This window comes from Lepidochelys kempii, chromosome 1, assembly GCF_965140265.1.
Source record: "Lepidochelys kempii isolate rLepKem1 chromosome 1, rLepKem1.hap2, whole genome shotgun sequence".
In the NCBI taxonomy this organism is placed as follows: domain Eukaryota; kingdom Metazoa; phylum Chordata; order Testudines; family Cheloniidae; genus Lepidochelys; species Lepidochelys kempii.
The window spans coordinates 54,987,430-55,006,542 of NC_133256.1; the positions used below are offsets into that span (position 1 = coordinate 54,987,430).

General features: G+C 41.5%; 1 protein-coding gene across 6 annotated transcripts in view; it reads right to left on the minus strand.

Moving 5' to 3' along the window:
- Positions 1-19,006, minus strand: part of WDFY2 (WD repeat and FYVE domain containing 2) — a 148,585-nt gene extending 129,579 nt beyond the window's left edge. For 2 of the 6 annotated variants that reach the window (XM_073343067.1, XM_073343074.1), the window contains exon 1: positions 18,720-19,001. In XM_073343067.1, the coding sequence (XP_073199168.1) occupies positions 18,720-18,856 (137 nt within the window). In that variant the 5' untranslated portion in view covers positions 18,857-19,001. Of the gene's footprint in view, positions 1-18,719 lie in introns of all 6 variants that reach the window. The other 4 variants (XM_073343033.1, XM_073343043.1, XM_073343052.1 and 1 more) reach the window with 4 other exon arrangements.
- Positions 19,007-19,113: the final 107 nt, after the last annotated feature.

The window sequence follows — 19,113 nt, forward strand, 5'->3', positions numbered from 1 at the left end:
TCTATGTATGAATCCAAGTAACTTGACACACTATTTATATTATCTGACTCTCACATTTTCAAGAGAGGATGTTAGGGATAATTCCTCACCATGGCACTTCGAGTGCAAAAGGTGGGGGCCCGCAAGGATTCTAAAAATTAATATGGGCCACTCCATGCTTCTATCAAACTCCCAACGTTACAGCTTTTCTCTGACCTTGGATGGGTAGATGCTGCCACCAAAGTGCAAAACCCCTTTGAGAACCCAGGAAGGTGCACTTGGGAATTCCTTCCTGTGGGGTACTCTCAAGCCCTTTCACCCAACTCTGGGGAAGAGCTGAAAAAGAAAAACAAAGGAAACCAGCTGTTGCCACCAGCTAATTAAACATGTGCACAAGTCTCTTAGGACACAAAAATCCAATCCTGTTCTTAAAAAAGGTAAATTTTATTTAAAAAAAAAATATACCTGGAAACTCAGGTTATTGCTAGATTTAAAAAAAGGCGCAACTACAAGAATTAAGCACCAAAAATAACTTTCTTGAGGTCCAGTTTCAAGGTTACAAACAAAACAAAAGCATCTTGGGTTAGCACAGAGGAGTCCACAAGCCATACAGAAATAAAAAGAGAAAAACCTAACTGTGTCTTCCTAGACATTTCCAGATCTACTCACCTATGTGCGGTTTCAAATGAGTAGTTTCTAGGTATGATACTGATGATTTTTCATACCTGGCCCCAAGCTTCTTACAGCATAAGTGCTGCCCTGTTCCCTCTCTCCGGGACAACAAAGGACAGACAGACAAAAAGGGGAGTCTTGGGCTCTTTTGGCCAGGTGCCCACTCACTTCCTTTTACCTACGCCTAGCAGTGAGACTTTTAACCCTTTACAGGTAAAGCAAGTAGAAAACAGCTAACTGGCTTGCTGGGTCCATAAAAGGGAGCTTACCCCTCATCCCCCTTTCATTTATCACAGAGGTCTTTGTCAAAATGTTAATTTTATTATTTCTCCTAGATCACTCAGTACATAAAATTAATAAAAAATATTTTTCTTTTTATAGTTAAGAACTGAACACCAACTTGAAGCTCTTCAAAAACTCATCTTTTTTAAGTCACCTATAAGTCTGGAAAGAGGAAGAATGATTGTGTTCCCTTTTTAAAATGGTAATTTCAGCTTTGAAGGAAAGCAAAATAGCAACACAGAGGTGTGGTTCAAGCAGAATAAGCAATCTGAATTGTTTGTTAAGAAGCCTCTTGTGACAGGTTAGATTACAGAAACCCCCTTGGGAACTGCCAACTGATGTGCCCAGACTACTTCTGCCCCTGCTTTCCCCGCCAGCTTGGGACTTTAGCAACCTGTTACTTGTTGAGCCACACATGCCAGTTTGCTCCAACACAGACCCAGGGTCTGAACCACGTGCCCCAAAGCTGCAGACTTAACTGAAAGCAACTTAAGAAGTGTTCCTGTCTTTAACACTTAGATGCCCAACTTTTAATGGGGTTTAAACCCCAAATAAATCCGTTTTACCCTGTATAAAGCTTATACAGGGTAAACTCCTAAATTGTCTGCCCCCTATGAACTGATAGAGAGATATGCACAGCTGTCCCCCCACCCCCTGGTATTAACACATACTTTGGGTTAATAAGTAAAAAGTGATTTTATTAAATACAGAAAGTAGGATTTAAGTGGTTCCAAGTAGTAATAGACAGAACAAAGTGAATTACCAAGCAAAATAACCAGGACACTGTCCATGGCAGAGGCAGTACATGTAAAATCCCTGTTTGTCTTTGGTTACACTTCTTTTCAGTACCTTTAAACCATATGATGTTACTCATAAGTGTTCTAGCCAGTTTTGGGGTTCCTGGTCCCCAGATGCCTGAAAACAGGTTGGGGTGTAGTATTGCTAACAGAAAGCAGACAACACTACCTGTTAGAGCAGTGCTACTCAAAGTGGTGGTCCACGGACTGTCTACCGGCTGCCGGTCTGCATGCATATTGGAAAAAAAAATTGCTGGTCCCCCATATCAGATAGCTTGAGAAGCACTGTGTTAGTGTTGAGTGGCATTTAGCCACTAATGCCATGACGGGGTGTGCCTCAGTTTCCCCTTCTACACAGCAGCATGGGCCTATTATGCTTTTGCTGCTGTGCCAAGCTTCCAGTTTGTTTACAGGTATAGGCTGAAAAGTAACATGCTTGTGGGGCTGTCTTGTCACCATCTCTAGCATATACAACAGTTTCTTCCACAAATCAGGTATGTCCCACATCTTTAAAGGGTTTACCACTAGTATGAATTCCTTTGTTTTATCCCATAGATGAATTAGCAAAAAAGACACAAGATTAACAGCAAATCTGTGGTGGACAGGCTTTGTTCACACAATTTAGTTTGTTTAGTGTTTACTGTATTTTCCCATTTCTTTTTGCCCCCTGGCAGGCAGATTCTTCTGCCTCTTTGGAGAAGGCTTTCAATTCAGGCATGTGTTTGGGGCTTTGGCAAGGAAAGGGTGTACTGCAACCATGCCTGCCCTCGGCCCCTCCCTCTGGAATTTCTCTGGGCTGGACCCCATTCCCTTGTGAAGTTTCACCCCTGCAGAGATTTTTCCCCTTCTGTCTCGGAGAGACAGTTTTATCCCTTACAAGTGTAGCAAGAATAACATATTTTAATAGAGTGCCTTGGATTGGTAAAACCCCTTTGGACACCCCACTTTCTGTTCCTAAAAGGTTGGGGGCGGTGCCCCCTTCCAGGAGATCTGACCCCCCAGTCTTCCCTTAAACCCTGATCCACAGGAGAGGGGTCTCGCATTTTAAATGCGGATTCTTCACCCTCCTCCTGGGAAAGATCCTCCCTACAAAAGGGATATGTTCAGAGCTCTGCCAGTTAATTTTGCTATCAACGTGGTCATCTTTTGATCTTCAGGGATCGCATGGAGGGTGCACAGTCTCTCAAAGGTGATGCAATATTGCTGGATTCATCATACTGTGGACACGGTCGCTCCCATTTGTGGATTTTTGGGGAAGTGGAGCCAGCAGCTGAAGTGTTTTGTCTCTTCAACTTCATAACAGCCAGTTTATGATTTGGGGCTTTAATCTGGGCCTCCATAGCTCTCTTGTGGGCAGCTTCCTCCCTGGCAGTTTCTGCCTCCATAGCTCTCTTGTGGGCAGCTTCCTCCCTCTCCATCAGTCTTCAATGTTAATTTTCTTTCTCTTTTGCTTCCAGTCTAGCCACCTCTAGTTTGATAGCTGCTTCGCTGGTAGTCATTTTCCTGCTTTTTTGTGCTGGGACACACCCCTCTGCAGTTCACTGAAACTGGGATGCACTCAGCTCAGGGGCTTCTTGTTAACAGAGACCCAGTGTTCAGACTTTCTGGGTAATTTGCAACCTGTGCAGTTCTAGCTTCTTCTGATCTCCACTCTTACTTATTTTGCTTCCTTTTCTGTCCTTATTTTCCTTACCCAAAATAAGCAAACAGAAAATAAACCAGTAACCACTTTGTTCTCCAGCCACCACACTTAAAACTCACCTAAAATCACGACCAGTATCTCAAAGCAATCAGCTGTGCACAGATCCTTCTGACTACGCCACTGTGACGGGTTGGATCACAGAAACCCCTTTGGGAACTGCCAACTGATGTGCCCAGACTACTTCTGCCCCTGCTTTCCCTGCCAGCTTGGGACTTCAGCACCCTGTCTTGTTGAGCCAGACACACCGCTCTGATCCAACACAGACCCAGGGTCTGAACCACGTGCCCCAAAGCTGCAGACTTAACTGAAAGCAACCTAAGAAGTGTTCCTGTCTTTAACACTCAGATGCCAAACTCCCAATGGGGTCCAAACCCCAAATAAATCCGTTTTACTCTGTATAAAGCTTGTACAGGGTAAACTCATAAATTGTCCACCCTCTAACACTGATAGAGAGATATGCACAGCTGTTTCCCCCCACCCTCCCGGGTATTAATACATATTATCGGTTAATTAATTAATAAAATAACTTTTTACTTAATACAGAAAGTAGGATTTAAGTGGTTCCAAGTAGTAACCGACAGAACAAAGTCCAAGCAAAATAAAATAAAACACGCAAATCTAAGTCTAGTACAGTAATAAAACGGAATACAGATAAAATCCTCACCCAGTAACCTTCCTTTTACAGACCAGTCTCCTTCTACTCTGGGTCCAGCAATCACTCACACCCCCTGTAGTTACTGTCCTTTGTTTCAGTTTCTTTCAGGTATCCTTGGGGATAGAGAGGCTCTTTCTTTAGACAGCTGAAGACAAAATGGAGAGTCTCCAGGGGTTTAAGTAGACTTTTTCTTGTGGGTGGAGACCCCCTCCTCTCTCCTATGCAAAGTCCAGCTCCAAGATGGAGTTTTGGAGTCACATAGGCCAGTCACATGTCCATGAATGACTGAGTTTCTTACCAGTGGCAGCCACTGCCCACGTGTATCTTGAATGTCTTCAGGAAAATTTCTTATGTGGATTGGAGCCTTCCAACATCCATTGTTTGTTAAATGCTTCTTGACTGGGTACTTAATTTGCACATTCCTTTCTCAAGAAGCTGAGCAAATACTTTGCAAAGGCTACTTAAAAAAAAAAAAAAATCAAGCCAGTACACAGCCATTATTCATAACTTCGAATACAAAACTAATACATGCATACACATAGGATTAATAGATTTGGTAGATTATAACTTTTACATAGATATGTTACATGGCGTATGTAGCATCAAACATATTCCAGTTATGTCATATATATAAGCATATTTCCATAATGCCTTATGGTGGGCACCATCACACCTCTATTTTGCTACCCACTATGCCACTCATTCACAGATTCTTCCTCCCACTGCTTAAAATCATACAAAGATGTTCGGGGGTTTGTTTGCAGATGACTAGACCTCTTCCAACCTTTACAAAGAGAAGCAGCAAACATTCTGGGTGACAGCTACCGGGGAATAATAAGGATTAAGTTAGTTTTGGAAGGAGTCCTTTTTAAAAATAGCCTGCTTTTGTAGTTTTAACTTCTTTACTCTGCACCCGAGCTTACAGGTGAAACATGGTGAAAGCTAGCCAAGAGATTTCCTGCCCACCAGGGGACTACATGCTCCCCCAAAATGTCAAGTGACCACAGAATGTTCAAATGAGGAACTCATCTCAAGAGGAAGGAAAGCATGGCGGGGCCAAACCAGCTGTTTTGGAAAATGGGTACTAATCTAAAAAGCTACATACATATTCAAGTTAATACTCTGCAATGTTTCCCCTTCCCATCTGGCTCCTATGCATATTATTTCCTTTTGGACAATGTACAGGAGTATTTGTATCTTGTGCAGCTTGGAGCACAATCTCTGCAGGTAATATACATGAAGGAGCTGAGAGAGGGGGCTCATCCTAACTGATTGACTGACCTGACTCAATGTACCTTACCATTTTAAAAAAGGATCAACATATCAAGCTGCCACAGAATCCCAAACGTGACAAACTAACCCAGTCTTTAATTGCTTCCACTTTTTGCCTAAAATAATCCGAGGATTGATTAAACCAAACTGAATTACAATGTGAAGCTGATTGATTACGTTAAATAGTCAGACAAGACACAGCTAAAATCCCTGCAGAAATCCAGAAAGATCATTAACAGGCTGGGAGCATCATAATAGAGCAGGACAGATGAATCAGTTATTTCCCACTAATTTACTGAGAGTTTTAGTAAATGAGAGAGAGAAACAGGATTTGCTGTATATGAAGTCTGATTCACCTCCCTATACTCAAGGACTGTACGTTACTTAGCGTCCCTAGGTTGTTCAACTGTTTCCCTTTATAGAGCCATACTGCTGCAATTACAGGGGCCTTTTCTCCCCCAAATCAGAGTTGATTGCTTAAGCAAAGAGCTTCCCTGTCTTTCTCCCACTTGTAAGAATCAGCTAGCAAGAGTGAGGAATATTAATTCTTAGCTAATAAGGGCAGTAAAAGCTGCCTCAGCAAAAGAAATATCACTCCCAATTTCGAACGCAAGGGAACCACAAAAACCTGAAGTTATACTGGACAAATTCTCTCTCTTTAAAGAAAGAGATCGTGTATCAGCAAGACTAGTAGTCTCCTTGGTGTCTACAGAAACATACAGAATATTTGAGCACAATGGGAGATGTAAATAGACCCAATAAACACTTCCAAAGTTCAATTTTAGATGTTCTGACAGACTAATTTTCAGCATAGGGCCCATTTTTGATAGGCAAAAAAAGGATGTAAGGCAGTGGTGGGCCACAGGTGGCCCATCAGGGTAATCCACTGGCAGGTCGCCAGACAGTTTGTTTACATTTGCACGGCTGCCCGCAGTTCCCAGTGGCTGCGGTTCGCCATTCCCGGACAATGGGAGCTGCAGGAAGTAGAGGCCAGCATGGCCTTGCAGCCCACGCCGCTTCCTGCAGCTCCCATTGGCCAGAAACGGTGAACCGCAGCCACTGGAAACTGCAGGCGGCTGTGCAAATGTAAACAAACTGTCTGATGGCCCGCCAGCAGATTACCCTGACAGGCCGTGTGTGGCCCGCAAGTTGTCCCCACTGACGTAAGGTATCCTTTTCACTGCAATGGAAAATGTCATTCTTAACTCTGATTATGAGGTAGTTCTTCTACAGATTAGGGGTACAATAATACTGACAGATCTGTGATATTAGTTTATTTTCTCCATGAGTCCCTCACACCAGTGCAGTACCTCCTAGAAAGGATGACATTTAAAGAAAGATTCTTGGTCATTTGTAGCACATACTTCACCAACATCATAGGAACTCCACACAAAAGACAAATGTTATGTGTTTATCCCTAGACATCCCTTTCCCCCCTAATTTGCTTACTTGTTGTGCCTTTTACAGCATTTGCTCTGTGTAGTCAGTCTGTATCCTCTTTTGTTAGTGTGAGTTCCCTCCTTTCCCTTCACCCTCCAAAAATAGCAAGAGGGGAGAGAAAAAACTTTTAAAGAGGAAAAGGATTACAAAAAAATCAAAGAAATTCGCAGGGTACCTCAAGGACAGGTGTACTGCCTTAACCTACTATTTATATTTTTACAGTTGACTAAATTTCACACTGATAGTGTCCCTTTAAATAGAATTTGCTTTTTTATTTTAAGTCTACAGATATATTTCACTAACAAGCAACTTTTCTGATTGAAGCCTAATATCCCTAATCATTTTAGTGTGCACAAAAAACTTGACAGGGAAGTTGCACTCAAACTGTCTAAAGCTTCAGTTTAATTTTGGAAGCCACTATCTACAAATGATAAAAAACAGCATACAAGTGACCCCAAGTGAGTTGGTGGGTCTTCAGCTGAAACGGCTAACATGTAAAATGCAAATTATTTTCACATTTCACAGGCCTATTTGCTTTCCAAGCCTAACATTTGGAGTGAGCTAGAGTATAATCAGACTATTGTCCACTATCCTATCAAAGTGATACACCTTCATTGCCTCATGTTGGCACATCAGCACTACCACCACTTCCCATTCTTGTGTATGAGAGCCCAGTATTAATTTCACCATTCAAAGAAAGGTAACAGGGATTTGGAGTTGCTTGGTAATTTGTTAATTTTTTGTGTTGGTCTGGCTATTAGGGTGTTTCCTGTATGAATATACTGGTTTTCCTCAATAAGTAGCTGTCTGGAAAAAGAGTCAGGAAAGAAAAGAATGGCTCAAGACCTATAAGCTCTTATGATGTTGCCTCCTCTCCACTCAACTTACAAAACTGGTTTTGACCAGACTCGGAAGAATGAAGGAACTCTGGCAGAATTAAAATGGAGAAAGGCAGTAAATGTCTGGGGGAACCAGATACAGACACAGGACCCTGTTGGGGTGCCTGGAGAAGCTAGACCCTAAGTCCCAACAAAGGATGGCAGCGCATTAGGTAAAACATGCATGCATGTAGACTATTTTAATACTTCTCTCTAATGTTTTGTTCCTACTGCTAAAAAAACCAATCACTTTGGTTTTAGGAAGGTTGGTTTATCGTGATATACCACTGGTTACTGACTTCTGAAAGGAAGAATTGCAGATGCCCGAACTCAATCCAACCTTCAGGATAACAATGGTTGATACAGAGGGTACGGAAGCCCAGGGCCCAGTTTAGGAGTGGGAGAATCACAGAATACCACTGCAGGATAAATTAAGGCCTGGGGCCTCCCACCTGAAATGGTGCACTCAGAGACCAGAAAGGGACAGAAGAATAACTCACCCTGTAACAATGGCAGAAGCCTATTGCTAATCCAACTTTTAGATACCTTCCAGAAGGATTCCCACCTTTGCTATGGCTAATGTTAACTGGTAAGGCAATAAACCAAAAAACAAGCTTAATCATTGCATGAGATCTGCCTCATGAGTCAATCAATATAATCCAGATCACCTGACAGATGTTGCAGTTGCCATTGTCATTAGTCAACTTTGTATGAAATGAGCTACATTAGTTCCCAAACTACATCTACCCAATTAAAGTGGAATGTACATCTTCATAAAGTTCAGATTTTGCCAGGTCCCACATATGTAAACCAGGATAGGCCTTTCATATGTCCACTTCAAGTCACTCTTAGATGTTAGTTGCTGAGGCTGCCAGCAGAGGTTGGACCTTGCCCCCCTCTGGAGACACCTAGGGCACAACGCTGGAGGAGAAGGCAGGCAGGCAGTGAATTCCCCACCTTCCCAGGGGCAGGGGGGTTCAGGCTTTGGGCTTTAGCCCTGTGGAGGCGGGGCAGCAGGGCTGAAGGGCTCCAGGTGCGTGGATGCACTCTGAGGCCACCAAAAAATTTGTCCTGAGAACCCCTGCCCTGGATGACCATACAGGCCTGAGTCAAGGCTATGTCCTCACAGCACACCCATCACCTATGTCTAAGAGTTCTTCAGGTAATTAAGAAATGAAAATATAGCAGTCACACTAAAAATCGTGTTCATTGACCTGCAAAGAGTAGTAACTGGACAGCTGAAATCAGAAAGACGGGGTAAGGTGTTGGATACATCCTTGCTTTTTACACTACAGGTGCTCTGAAGAGAATATGACAAAACACCCACAGGCTGTGCCACCAAGCCCAAACACACCAGGTGGTTGCATTTCATATACGCATGATGGTGCAGCATTAAGTGAAGAAACTTGTGTTATGGCAAGTGTTATACCAATAAATTAAAAACCAGCAGGATCTTATTAAAGGGAAAAAGGCAAAATACCTCATTTATTGTGAATACAGAAAGAAACATAGTAAGCAGTTAGTTATAGCTATAACATTCCATTCAATCTCATATTTATTCACACATTCATTCATACAAACACACACACACAGGTTCTGCAAGGTTGTTATCATAGTTACCAGCCTTAGAGTTGCTCATGCCAAGCCACTGGCCAGGTGGCCTGGACATGAGGAGGGAGCAGGGCCTTGTCAGATACTCATCTGGTGCTCCTGCAAGTTGGTTTGCAGAATCAGACCCCAAAGTTCTCACTTTTTAGAGTCTATTTTTATAGGAATTTCTTCCTATGCCAGTCTATGGGAATTGCTTCATCATGCTGTTGCTGAATCAATCAGCAGATAGCACATTCCTGACGGTTCCAAGATGTTATCTTGTTCTTTGGTTCTCCCATTCTTGAGGCTGTCGGGTGGATTCCAGTCTGCCCTCCGGGGGGGGGGGGGGGGGTTCCTCTGGTTATTTCCACTTAACGCCTTCTTCAGCCGATGGACACTGGATTCTTAGGCTGGCACCTCCCTGATCATTCAGTTATTATCCACACCAAGCATCCATCCACAGACATCCTCTATCTCTATTTTAATCACAATTGTTAATACAACAAAAGGGCAGGGAGTCTCTGGGTGCTGTTTCTGTTGTTAGAGTATTGCTTTGAGTCTCTCTCTGTGTGAATTGCTTTGAGAACAGACTCTGTCTTAGAATGTACTAACACAATTAGCAGCTTGCAAGTTTCACACACAGAGGGAGAGAAACAGTACCAAAAACCAAGAGACCTCTTAATTAGTAATACCCTGGAATTTAAACTATGGGGAATCAAACTCATTTGTGATTTTAATACAGAACGTCTTTAATATGATCCAACACAAGGTCAAAGATGTCACTTCACTAGATGCATGATAATCAAACAAGTAATCAACAAAACAGCTAATATGCTGCTCCCACTATTTTGGCAGTAAAATAGGGTACACACATGTCAATTAAGAACAGTTATTTTTCCCATGCTGCCTTCAATGTCTGGAACAGCTTCTGACCCTATGAGAAGAGCTATCCACTCTCCTTTTCTCCCTCACGTCCATTTTCAGTGTTCACTTCTTCTGGTTAGACATCCAACACTCAGTTCGACCCTGGGCCTTATTCCAAATACTGTCACCATGTTGTATTTTATCAAATTAGCTTAAAAATACCAAAAGGAACAAATTGTGTCCATAACAATAAATATTTCATGAACTGCCACATTTGTAACCCTAAATTCCCCCATATTCCCTCCTCACATCCACTGAGGATTTATACATTGATACATTGTTTCCCATTTCACAGAATCATGGAAATGTAGGGCTGGAAAAGACCTCAAGAAGTCATCAAATCCAGCCCCCTGTGCTGAGCAGGACCATGGAAACCCAGACCATCCTTGACAGATGACTACTGTGGAATGCTCTACTGATGAGGATTCCACCATCTCCTATGGAAGCCTCTTCCAGAGTAACTACCCTTATAGCTCAAAAGTTTCTCCTAACATCTATTCTAAATATCTTGCTGTAGACTAAGCCAATTACTTCTTATCCCACCTCCAGTGAATATGCAGAACAAATGATTACCTTCCTCTTTATAAAAGCCCTTACGTATTGTAGATTGTTATCAGGTCCCCCTTCAGTCTTCTTTTCTCAAAACTAAACTTGCCCCATTTTTAACTTTTTTTCATAGGTCAAGTTTTCTAAACTTATCATTTTGGTTGCTCTTCTCTGGACTGCTCCAATTTGTCCACATATTTCCTAAAGTTTGGTGCTTAGAATTGGACACAGTACTCTACCTGAGGCCTCATCAGTGCCAACTAGAGCAGGACAATTACCTCCTGTGTCTTACATACAACACTCCTGTTAATACATTCCAAAATGATATTCGCCTTTTTTGCAACTGCATCACATTGTTGACTCTCATTCAATTTGTGATCCACTACAATACCCAGAACCTTTTCATTAGTACCAACACCTAACCCAGCTATTCCCCATTTTGTAGTTGTGCGTTTGATTTTTCCTTTCTTTATTGCAGTTTATCTTGTTCATTTCAGACCAATTCATCAAGGTCATTTTGAATTTTAGTCCTGTCCTTGAAAGCACTTGTAACCCCTTCCAGCTTGGTGTCATTTGCAAAATTTGTAAGCATACTAATGACCTGGATAATAGGGTGGAGAGTAAGATATTCAACAGTATCTGACCCAGGACTGACCCCTGTAGGATCCCATTTTGTAAGCTCCTCAGAGTAGGGAGCTGTCATTTTGTTCACCCATAAACAGTGCTGTAGTTGGGGATAGTGCTTTAAGTAACTACTACTTCTGCAGTAAACTACATTGGGAATTCATACAAAGCCTGTATAGAGAAGACACACCACACTCAAATACCCATTGCCAACACACTCAGATCTTGCACTGATGGCACACTCCTTCTTAACTTCTACTGCAAACCAATGGTCAACTGTCTAGTGCATACCACCCTTACTGCAGCAATGGATTCAGGAACTAAGCTGCACAGTACTGCACTCCACCACATCCTCTTTTTGGGGTGCTGCATTCAGACCACTGAATGTTCACCTCTTCCTTAAAATACTTCCCAGGTGTGATTTAAAATAAATTCTTAAGATATAGTCTATGCCACTATATGCCCAACTTCCTTGACATGGCCAAGAAGATACAAGGAACCAGAGTTTATTCTAAGTCTTTAACAGCTGAAACGCCAAATTTCAATACCTCACAGTGTATTTCACAAGCATGCAAAAAAGTACACTGAAAAGTTATGTGGATGTCAATTATGGTGAAGTGTGCTTTCCCTGCAACCATATTGAGCAACACCAGTAATGTGTGGAAATCTAAATTTCTTCTATAGATCAAAACCCTTTGCCGTACAAATTCTTTAACAGAATTGCTGACTAACAAGCCCAGAAGATAATCCATGGACAGGTGTGTTACGTCAAACTAGGCTGATCTAAATTGAAAAAGCCTGATGAAAACCTCAAGTTGCAAAACAGCATGAGCAGTACAAGTTAATGTTTTATAGTTCATTGGATGTGGAGTGAATAGAGAGGCCAACATGAACTCAGAATGTAAACCTTCAGAGGTCTTCATCTGTTATGTTTATACAGTACCTAGTACAATAAGGGTGGGGCCTTTAGGTGCTGCAGCAACACAACAGAGTAGGGGGGCTAGTACACATTTATTTTTATAGTTTACTTCTAACTTATTACCCTTTATGGCATAAAATTACTTTTCCAAGTTTTGTTTCCTTTTAAGTTATTACAACTACTGCATTTTAGAAAATGACAAAGAAAATCAGATGAAGAGTTTTGATGATTCCCCCATTATGGACTACAGTACTGGATCAGAATGGAGCAGAGGTATAATGCTTGACCTTAACTCCCAAGTTTTCAAAATCAACTATATGGGAGTTAAAGCCCAGGACTTTCACTGAGATGAGAGCACAGTCCAGAGAAATGAGTTCACAGTCAGAAAAGCTCTGCAGACTGTCAAGTTGGTATAGATCTCCTACCATGCTTCTCTGGCTGACAGTGCAGACTGACCAATGGCAGCCACCACCCCACGATATATCCAACCTTGCTCAGAGCAGGTTCAGAGGACACCATGATTAAAACACTAGCAGCCAGACTGCACTAGCACTCCCAACACTGGTGAAGCTGCATGCTAGAAGCTTCAGAAGTTTGCCAATATAGACAAGTCTGAACTACAGCCCCTGACAAATGGGCAAGTCAATCCATTTCTCCCTCTGTATCCAATGTTTGGCTAAGGATAGCTACCTCCCCCACAATGCTATGGTGAAGATTTAATATTTGTATAGTGACTTGAACTTGTGACAGGCTAATTACCTAAATTTCAGAGGTGTCCAGCACACACAACCTCTTCCAGAGTGGTCTGATTTAAATTGAAATGATTTAAATCACCAATTTTAATAATAATTTAAAGCAGCAAGCAGGAAACCTTGATTCAAGACACTGATTTTAATCTGTGTTTTGCATTTGCACTTTTTAAGTTACTTTCCTAAAGAAAGGCTGATTCTCTTTGGCTGGTAACTATTAAAACATGCTGATTTGCAACTAAATGTAGCCTACACATTAAATTGTGCTTCTTTTTACTCGTCGGGGGGGGGAGGGGTACACTACATCTACACACATTTGTTTAAGTAATAATATAGTAAACTTTTATTCAGTCCTTGTTTTTTTTACATTTTTATTGTTAGAAACTGTGAATGATGCATTTCTTATTTACTATATGATGTGTTTTTTTACTTGTGATTTGTGTAAAACTATTTGGATAGAAATTCAAATAAAATTAAAATGCATAAAAGCATCATTTTAAAATTGTTTTATTAGTTAAATAAAACTGTGAGATACATAAACTTTCTAATAAAAGTGTTTCTTATCAAAACCTCTCCTGCATTTAAAATTGATTTATTCAAAGTATCTGTGCTCAGTAAATTCAACTGATAGTTTCGAACCACTATGCCCTTCAAAATTTTAAAACTAGTAGATCTCATCCTCTCAGCTGTTTTTTTATTCATAAATTGGAAGAGAACAAACTTTTCTGCTTTTTCAGCTCCCATTGGTTTCTTAACTTTGAACCAACTAAGAACTAGTTGAATAGACTAAAAAGAAAATATTCTCTCACACCAGCAGAAAAAGCTACTGATGTCAAAAGCTGGTTTAGCACTTCAACAAACTCTAGCTCCAGGTTCTTAGCCAGTGACTTACACCAGTGGTTTGACTTTCTTTAAAACTGGGTACCCAACATGTACTGCTTTATATTTTTTAAATTATTGTAATGGATATTAAATTTAGTCCTTAACATTGGTTATCAATTTCAAATATTTTTCTTTAAAATCCTCTAAAAAAAATAAATCTATCAGATTTTTTTGGTTTAAAAAAAATTAAATTCTACCCACCTTGATTTCCTCTCAAGTCAATGGGAAGTAGGAATGCTCAGCACGTTTGAGAATTTGGCCAATATGTATCATAAATTTCCAGAGCCCCTTGAATTTAAAGACCAATGACAAGACATTCAGTTCTGGATCCTTAAATTCCAATATTTAGCCTGAAGTGTAAAAGCTTTTGGCACACTTTCAATCTAAGCTGTGTATGATATAGGATTCTACGTGTTGGGATCTAAGTGGCTGTCAGCTCCAGCAGTTTGTTAGCAGGTAGGGCAGTGTGAAAGAAAGCTTCTAATCTTGTTCTCAGAACTTCACCTTATCAGATTTAAACAAACATTCTTAGATAGGCTTTAGCTTTCACCAGTGTAAACAGGTATACTCACTTCTTCTAAAACAAAGTCAAAATAAAGTTAGACAATTATTTGTTCCAGTGTGCATCCACATCATATACATTATACCATTCCTCAATATCCCACGTCATGATAAATATTAACCCAAACAGTTCAGAGACCACAGACACACTGGAAGATGTTTTGGTTTAACAATCTGCATTATCTCAACTTGAAGATCAGGATTCAGAAACCAGTTTTGTAGAATACAGGGGTCATCAGATTTCATGTTTTTCCAAATTAAAACCAAAAATCTTAAGAACTTTAAAAATAAACTAATACATCCTTTATTTTGACAGAGTCAACTTTAAGAATGTTGCTGTTATACATGTAAAGTACATTCTGTTCAGGTTCTCATATTGCATCAGCCATGCGGGTATTGTTAGCTATTGTTTAAAATGATCGTTAAAAGTCTACAAAGCAATGAACCCAGGCACAACTCTGGGCATTGCACAAAATACAGAAAGACATCAAGACCCCATATCCTAGACAGTATGAAATGAAGAGCCAGATGATGCAAAACAGACACCCACCTTAAAGCCTAGCTTTGATTGTTAAACATTGATGGTGTTAGGAATAAAGAGCCATTTGATGACTCTCTTACGTTCATAAAAAATTCCTAATCCCAAATGTTGGATACAAATCATTCCAGCTGAAGCTGATTAATAAATTTCAGAGTATCTCACATACAACTGATACACATAATTAGAGCCCTGCGTAGATACAAAATTTCTATCCGCATCTAATCTGCGATCCGCAAACATGGTCCACAGATATCCGTATCTGCAGATATAAAACAGATACCCACAGATTTGCAGAGCTCTACACATAATAGGTCTCACCTCAGCCAGAACTACCACCTGCTTCCATAAGTAAGGAAACGGGCATAAACTCTCCACATTCATTACTAGTTTGATTTCCCATTTAACACTGACCCTCATTCTGTATTGGCTTAATTGGAGTACATAAGCCAATACAGAATGAGACTCAACGTTAAATGGGAAATCAAACTAGGAGGCAGCATAGCACTGAAGTGATGAAAGCAAACATTGTCACTTGCTGCATTCCCCTACCATGCTCTTGTCTCTGTAACAAGAAGGCTACAAGTTTACTCCCAAGCTGCTGTCCTCCAAATAAAGCTTAACACAGATCTCTGAATTCCTTAACTGCAATAGAAGTAGTGACGACTGAAATAAAGTACTACTTCAGCTATGAATCCAAAAACGATCATCCACTTACATAAATCCATTCCTACCTAAAGTAACGAATTAAGTGTAGTTAATGAAAGAATGTATTAGCGTCAAGTGGAAGAGTCAGAAGGTTTCCAGATTACCTAACAAAGGCACCTCTAGTTTTCCTAGATCCACCCTGTACTGCCAACAGCACTCCAAACATCAGCAAGAAAGAAGCAAAAGAATCACTTTTAACCAGGTTTATCAACAGGCAGATTAATCATCATACCAGAAGATTTTAAATACCCATGTTCCTTAGCGATATTCTCCAGATCTCCACTTTACTATAGGCTCCTTCAGACAAAGGCTTCTTTTAACAGAGAATCTCTACATGGCGTACAGAAATGTTACCTTACAGTGTCATGCTGCTATTCTGGCACGTAAAAATTAGGGGGTTTTATACCTTGTAAAAAGTAGTGCAAGAAACAATAAGACCCCTTACTCCCTTTCTCTAAGGGGAAAGATATCAGGTACGTTCACTCTATTAAGATAAAGAATGTTTGAGAAGTATTTTCTTACAGCGCAGAACATCAGTGGCATCAATCCAGCATGTCATTATGCGCCCACTGCTACTATACTCATGCTTTACTCAGCGTCTCACACAGCGAAATTTGGCCATATCACTTAAAATAAGTGGATTTCACATTTTCAGTCACTAGCAATTCCACAGTATACCTGCCTCTAATAAGCTGAAGTGTTTTCTTTTCATAACAGACACGAGAGCTTATTGGAGCCCAGGGCATAGATGAACTTTAATGAGATTTTGCATAGTTCAGGTATCAGACAGGTAACCAGAAACTAACTTATGGTAACACTTAGGCTTTTTCAATACTAGTACACTGATAAAAGGGCATTCTTTTTAATGACAATACTGGAGTCTAAAGTAAGGAAAATCCTGAACCTGAGATAAAGTGCCCATGGGCCAACAATCTGGTTTAAAAAAAAAACAACCCACAATCCTGTTAGGAGCAGATAAGTCAACTGATTTTTGGTTGTGTGATGATGCGGGAAAGGATATCTTAGTGGTTTGACCATTGGCCTGCTAAACCCAGGGTTGTGAGTTCAATCCTTGAGGGGGACATCCCAGGATCTGGGTCAAAAATTGGGGATTAGTCCTGCTTTGAGCAGGGGGTTGAAGTAGATGACCTCCTAAGGTCACATCCAACCCTGATATTCTGTGGTGCTCTAGTATCATATAGAGCTTTACTTTGGGGATAGGGATAGCTCAGTGGTTTGAGCATTGGCCCACTAAACCGAGGGTTGTGAGTTCAATCCTTGAGGGGGCCACTTAGGGATCTGGGGCAAAAATTGGGGATTGGTCCTGCTTTGATCAGGAGGTTGGACTAGATGACCTCCTGACATCCCTTCCAACCCTGATATTCTATGATTCAATGAAACTACATTTTAGAATTGTTATTATATGGGTTCCAATTAGGATCATGGAACATTTTTTTATTTTAAGGGAAAGCACTCCTATAGAGTTAACAAAATGAAACCATTCTAGATGTAAGAGGAAATGCCACTAAATGAGGTAAATTTGAACTCTTTCAGAAAAGAAAAGAAAAGAAAAGAAAAGAAAAGAAAAGAAAAGAAAAGAAAAGAAAAGAAAAGAAAAGAAAAGAAAAGAAGCATCATTGGATGGTTTAAGACATACTTTTATATTGTGGAGTAAGACTAATAAAAATTATAAAAATACCAGACAGTTTAGCAGTTTTACAATACTAGATATTGGACTGGTTTCTTATCCTTTAGATATGTTATTTTTAAAAGAACTACCAGGAAATGTTTTTGTTAGATAAGAACTAGAAGCGCTGTTTCAGTGAACAACATTGGTATCTTCTGTTTCGTGTCAAAACAAATCTCACATGGATTTGTCAAAAGCTGCATGTGTTGAAACTGGTCTGACAAATTACGTATCAAACACAGATTAACGAATAATATAAACTGCTCATATTGAAATGCTAAAAAGTTTGATTCCCCAATCTATCAGATTTACTTAACTGTAGCTACAAGACTAAAATACACAAAAGGCTATTCAGTGCAACTGTTGTAGCTCATTGTTATCAACTCTGAGTTTGACATATCTTTCTGAATGCTGATTTTAATAATATAAACAGAAATTGAACATGAGACTACAGTAATTTGAGTGACATTTTGCTACAAACATTAGCAGCTCCTTCTTAGCAAGTTACCAAACAACACACACAGCAATGCAACTGTTGTTTTAAAGGCCTGCTGAAGTACAATGTTGGACTGAAAAAAACCCAGCTTGGCTTCTGTAAATATATTTATATGAAATTTTCAAAGAGCATCATTTGTGAACTCCTCCACTACATTTTATGACAAAGGAAAAGTCAGGCACTGACTTGCACACCACTTCTGGCGTACAGTAACAAGCATATTATGGAAAATGACTCACTTCAATTTTCAGGACAGAACATTTTAGCATGTGTGACCACAAATCCGGAATCCCGGAATCTCTGATATAAAAGTTAATTAAAGATACGTTATTGGTTTTGACCAGGCATCAGCCACAACATATCCTTTCTCACGTCTGTGTAGTCTGAATCATGCACACCAGTCAGATGCAGCAGAGTTACCATGACACGGTGAGCTCCCTGGCAGAGTGAGCAGTGTGCACACATAATAGGCCTGATCAATATTTAATCTACTCGGCGTATGCTCTGCCCGAGCAACTCGTTCGTGTCTCCTTCTGCAAGACACAGGCCAGCCCAGCACCGAGCGGATCGCCCTGCTAACCACGGGGGCAGCTCTGATACACGCAGAGCAATCCCTTTCCCACCCCAGTTTTTGCACATAGAGCCCGTTGCACCCCTGCAGGGAGACCACTACGGGACCCCAGCCCCACGGGTGGGCTCGTCTCATGCGCGCGCGCAGCATCACCGCGGACCCACACGCGCTCCCCGGGGACCCCGGGCACTGCCGCCCTGGCTGCGGGCGGGGCCGAGGCGGCGTGCCCGCCTCCCCCTGCCAGTACCTGTCCTCGGAGACGCTGATGACCCCGTCCTCCTTGGGCACGATCGCGGCCATGCTCACTACATCCTGGGAACCCTCCACCTTGCTGAGCAGGACGGGCTTGCGGGTCAGCGCCTTGGGCTGGATCTCAGCGGCCATGGGCAGCGCCGGCGGGCTCGGGCTGCGGCAGGGGACGGGGGCGGCGCCGGTCTGCAGCAGCAGCAGCAGCAGAAGGAGGAGGAGGGGCCGCGTCTCGCGCCTTGTGGAATCCCTCAGAACCAGGAACCAAAACAGCAGCTCGCGCGGCAGCTAGCGCCGCCCCTGCCACTAAAGCGCCCCGCCCTCCCCGCGCCGGGCCACTGTGGCAGCGGCACTTCCGGGAGCCCCGCCCCCCGCGCGGCCCCAGGCACCCAATC